The sequence below is a fragment of the Crinia signifera genome, chromosome 11 (assembly GCF_055691185.1).
Source record: "Crinia signifera chromosome 11, ASM5569118v1, whole genome shotgun sequence".
Lineage (NCBI taxonomy): Eukaryota > Metazoa > Chordata > Amphibia > Anura > Myobatrachidae > Crinia > Crinia signifera.
The window spans coordinates 2,227,970-2,232,878 of record NC_139227.1 but is presented as its reverse complement, the minus strand read 5'-3'; the positions used below and the strand labels follow the sequence as shown (position 1 = coordinate 2,232,878).

The 4,909-nt window shown below is 44.1% G+C and overlaps 1 protein-coding gene across 1 annotated transcript; it reads left to right on the top strand.

Annotated features, from left to right (window-relative positions):
• The first annotated feature begins 1,064 nt into the window (after positions 1-1,064).
• LOC146045952 (paraneoplastic antigen Ma1 homolog) lies at positions 1,065-2,426 on the top strand. Its single transcript, XM_083165105.1, has one exon. The coding sequence runs from the start codon at positions 1,065-1,067 to the stop codon at positions 2,424-2,426; it is 1,362 nt and encodes a 453-aa protein (XP_083021231.1).
• Positions 2,427-4,909: the final 2,483 nt, after the last annotated feature.

Below are 4,909 nucleotides of genomic sequence, written 5' to 3'. Positions count from 1 at the left end.
GGGAGATGGGAGGAGGCAAATTGCATATATAAAAATATATTGCACAGAGTGTTTCAGGAGTGGTGTTCCTAGTCAAGCAGGAAGAGAAAGAGAAAAAGAGAAAGATAAAAGAGGGAAAGTTTACCAAGCAAGGAGAAAGAGCAGGGAAGAGGAGGACAGAAAGAGACAGTAGCATAGCTAGACCAGTTGGAGCGGCCAGATCGGTGAGATAAAAACTACCCCTTTTATTACGCACCTTACACCACAGGGAATCCTAGACATTCAAATTATCTGCACCAAGAGATAGCTGCCTTGGTATAATAACTAAACTTTATGCTACACAAGACAGGAGAAAAAGTATTAGCTTAGAGATGTTTCAATAATTGCTCCTGGGCATACAGCCAAACAATTGCAGAAAAAGGATAGCAAGTTTCTGTTCTATGAGGGAATGCAGGACTATTGTATCAAAACCCAGTAACTTAAATACATTGTGTAAGTAGCATCGTATAACCAAGGGACAGATATATAGACTTCTTACAATGCTAGGGATACCTAGTGAAGACCAGCGTAAAGACTAATTTCTTAGGCAGCCTGATTTTATATACTTACCTATTTACATCTTCAGTAAACTTAAGGGCCCCAACGAAATACTATTATTGCATTGCTATCTGTTGCTAATTGAAACGTATCATTTTTATGCTACTGGCCAGTAAATGGTAATTTTTGTACTGCATGCATAATATTACCTGTATAGGTAGTTTAAGGGATTAGAATGTTAATGAAATTGTACACGTATATTTACTGTGAATTTAATGCTTAAAGTATATACTATATTAAATTAATACTAAGTTATACTTACTGAGTTGCAGACGTTTTCCTTGAAACCATTCACCGATATCTATATAAATAGAAATAAAAAAAACAGAGAGAATTAGGTTTCCCAAGTGATCCTCACATACGTTATTAAAACTTGGGTGGAGGCACAATAAATTTAGTTGCCCTCACTGTGTTAGGAGGGTTACATTTGGAGGCACAGGCCGAGATACGAAATACAGGATATACGCCTGTTTACCAAACAGGAGAAAATGGAGATCATGTCAGGGAAAGATATTTATGAATGGTGTTCAAGGAAAGGAAAAGATGAGGATAAATGTTTTGCAGTAGGAGGAAATTTTTCCGAATTTACTGATGATAAAATAATACAGCAAGTAAATAGGCTATGTGGTGTAGTCAGACCTAGAGTGATAGATAACTGGAGAGGAGAATTGGGGAAAGTTGTGGCTGTATTAATTGAGACTGACGAGGACTTAGACAGTGAGTTAATACCATTAATGATTATAGCTGACAAGCAGACGGGGAGGAGATGGCACATTATGTGGCCTAAAGTAACAGAAGAAGAGGCTGCAAGTGTGCATGCGTCAGCATTCAGGTCTGGAGAAGGAAATGAGAGGGGTGATGCTGATAGAACCACTCAAGAAAATGATACCAACCTAAATGGTAGTCAATTTGAGACTATGGTAGGCAGAGTAGTCACTCAGTTGGAACGTTGGCACTATGAGGGCAGCTATAGAAGATTAAGAATCTTCTCTGGGATTATCCCTGTACCCGCTGGAGAAGAGGCTTATGAAGCATGGAAGGAGGCTGCCATACAACAAGCCGAAGAATGGCAATGTCCGGATAAAATCAAAAGGCAAAGAGTCGTTGAAAGTCTGAGAGGTCCAGCTATGGGGATAGTACAAGCTGCCCGGCGTAGCAACCCAAATGCTACGTTGGACACCTACTTCGAGGCACTCGATTATGCCTTTGGAACCATGGAAGACGTCGGAGACCTAACATCCCGCTTATACCACACTTTCCAAGAATCCGGAGAAAAGCTGAGTACCTTTCTAATTCGTGTAGACAAGCTGCTGTACAAGATTGTGGACAAAGGAGGGATTGAAAAGAAGGATGTCGATAAACAGCGGATGAAGCAGCTCCTAAGGGGGGCTTTGACCAGTGACCCTGTAGCGCAGAAATTGAGGTGCTCAACAATGCAAGAACCTCCTCCTACCTTTAATGATTTACTCAGAGACATAAAGCAAGATGAAGCACTGATCGAAATGAGGGAAAAGACCGTGAAGAAAGTGAAGGTGGTCCAGCCTACGACAGAAAGCAGTGAGTTCGAGAGCAAGGTGCTTAAGATGTTAGAAGAACAGAATAAAAAGATAGAAGGTTTTTTGACCCAACAGAACTCCAAGACTCCTAATGTGAACAGCTATACCCCAGTGAGAGGCTTGGGCAGAGGAAGCGGTAGAGGGTGCTTCAATTGCGGAAGATTTGGACACCGAGCATTTGAATGTAATAGAAATGCATACAGAAACCCTGGCAGAAGAACTGAGAATGATGAGCAACAACCAGAAAACCAGAATCAGGGAAACGGGAGAGGGAGACCTATGAACCCCGCATAGACTCCCTCGAAATCACTTACTGTGCCATGGGAAACTCATGGTGGAATGGGGAATTGCCTGAAGGTTTGGTGGGGCCCTCCTGCCATTTGAATGCGACCATCAACGACAAACCATGCCGAATACTCCTCGATAGCGGATCCCAAGTGTCCATAATCTTTGAAAATTGGTACCAAGAAAATTTGCCTGATGTACCCCTTAAACCACTCAGCGGGCTCGTGATATGGGGACTTAGTGCAGAAAAATACCCATATTCGGGCTATGTACAAGTGACTCTTAAATTCCATCAAGAATCATCAGAAGAAGGTGACACTCTGGAGATCCCTTTAATTGCCTTGGTGTGCCCTGATTTATCGAAAGAGAGAGGTGAGACACCAGTGATTGTGGGGACAAATACCCGGTTGTATTCCTTGTTACAAGAATGGCAGGAGGGTGAGAGTGAGCAGTTCAAGACGACTTCTTTCTGCATTCAACCTAAAGAAGATAAATTCCATGTCTGCTTTGAGGGGAGCGACATTCATAAAAGTGATAAAGATGAACTTATCTTTGAACTTAAAAAATACCAACAGGCATTCTCCGAGGGAGAGTGGGACCTTGGCACAGCAAAAGGAGTTAAGCACAGCATCCGACTTACCAACGAGACCCCTTTTAGAGAACGCTCCCGAAGGATTGCCCCAGCTGACTTCGAGGATGTGCGACAGCATTTGAAGGGATTGATTGAGAACCAACTAATTATTGAATCTCGGAGCCCTTACGCTTCCCCCATAGTGGTGGCCCGAAAGAAAAGCGGCAAAATCAGAATGTGCGTAGACTATCGTACGCTAAACCAACGTACTATCACTGACCAATACACCGTGCCCAAAGTGGATGAGGCTCTAGACTGCTTGCAGGGGAGCAACTGGTTCTCGGTGCTCGATCTTAGAAATGGTTACTATCAGATCCCTATGAAACCAGAAGACAGGGAAAAGACTGCTTTTATATGTCCCCTGGGATTCTTTGAATTCCTGAACATGCCCCAAGGGATCAAGGGAGCCCCTGCAACTTTCCAACGGGCCATGGAAAAGATTGTCGGGGATATGGCGTACAGAGAAGTGGTCGTATACCTCGACGATATCATAGTATTCGGAGCCACTTTACAAGAACACAATCAGCGCCTTTTAAAAGTACTGGAAAGACTGATTGAAGGTGAATTGAAACTATCGATCGACAAGTGCCTGCTGTGTCAATCAAAAGTCAAGTATCTGGGCCACATCGTCAGTCGGGATGGGGTAGCTACTGACCCCGAGAAGGTGGATGCGGTGAAGAAATGGCCAAGGCCGAATAAATTGAAAGAACTGCGGTCATTCTTGGGTTTCTGCGGATATTACAGGAGATTTGTTCCCAACTACTCCAGTGTGGCCAAGCCCCTAACCGACCTCACAAAGGGGTACCCTTCGACGAACAAGAAAATTAAGAGCAAGAAAGAGTGTTATAAGGTTGGTGAGCCTTTTGGAGACCGATGGACACCAGCGTGCGAAGCAGCTTTTCTGTCTCTGAAGAGATGTTTGACAGAAGCACCAGTACTAAGCTATGCGAACCCTGACAGAACCTACACCCTCCACATCGACGCCTCTCTAGATGGATTAGGGGGAGTGCTATACCAGGAGCACGAGAATGAATTACGGCCTGTATCATTTGCCAGCAGAGGACTTAGTGAGAGTGAAAGACGGTACCCGACGCACAAGCTAGAATTTTTGGCTCTGAAGTGGTGCATTGTCGACAAGTTTCACGAATATCTGTATGGGACATCATTTATAGTGCACACTGATAACAATCCACTCACCTATGTGCAGAGTACCGCCAAGCTTGATGCCACCGGGCACAGGTGGCTGGCCGCCTTAGCTCTCTATGACTTCTCCTTGAAATACCGTCCGGGTGTCAACAATACAGATGCCGATTCACTCTCCCGCATTCCAGGACAGTTAAGTAACAGCGTAGAAGACGACTGGATTGAAGTGCCTGCCAGCTGTATTAAAGGAATGTGCCATAGTATTGGAGTAGAGCTGCAGTCTGAAAAGAGATGCGTGGATTGTCTAGGGCCTCCGCCGCAAGTCCTACCATTATCATATTGCTGGCTCAGTCAAGTCGAGATGGAGGGACTGCCGAGAGTGAGACAGGATCAACTAAGAAAAGACCAGCGAACTGATCCCGGTATGAAATATGCCTTCTCGAATAAGTCTGACCCGAATGTTTCACAAGACATCAAAAGAGAAGCTGAATTGTTGAGGCGACAGAGAAAAAACTTTATCACTAAGAAGGGAGTGATGTACAGGAAGCATGAAACTGAGAAAGGCCGGTGGCAGATTGTGCTCCCTAAGAAACATCGAGCAACAGTAATGAAGGCATTACATGACAAGTATGGTCACGTGGGAATGGAAAAGACCTTGAAGTTAATATCTGACCGTTTCTACTGGCCTAATATGAGGAAAGATGTGGAAATGTACTGC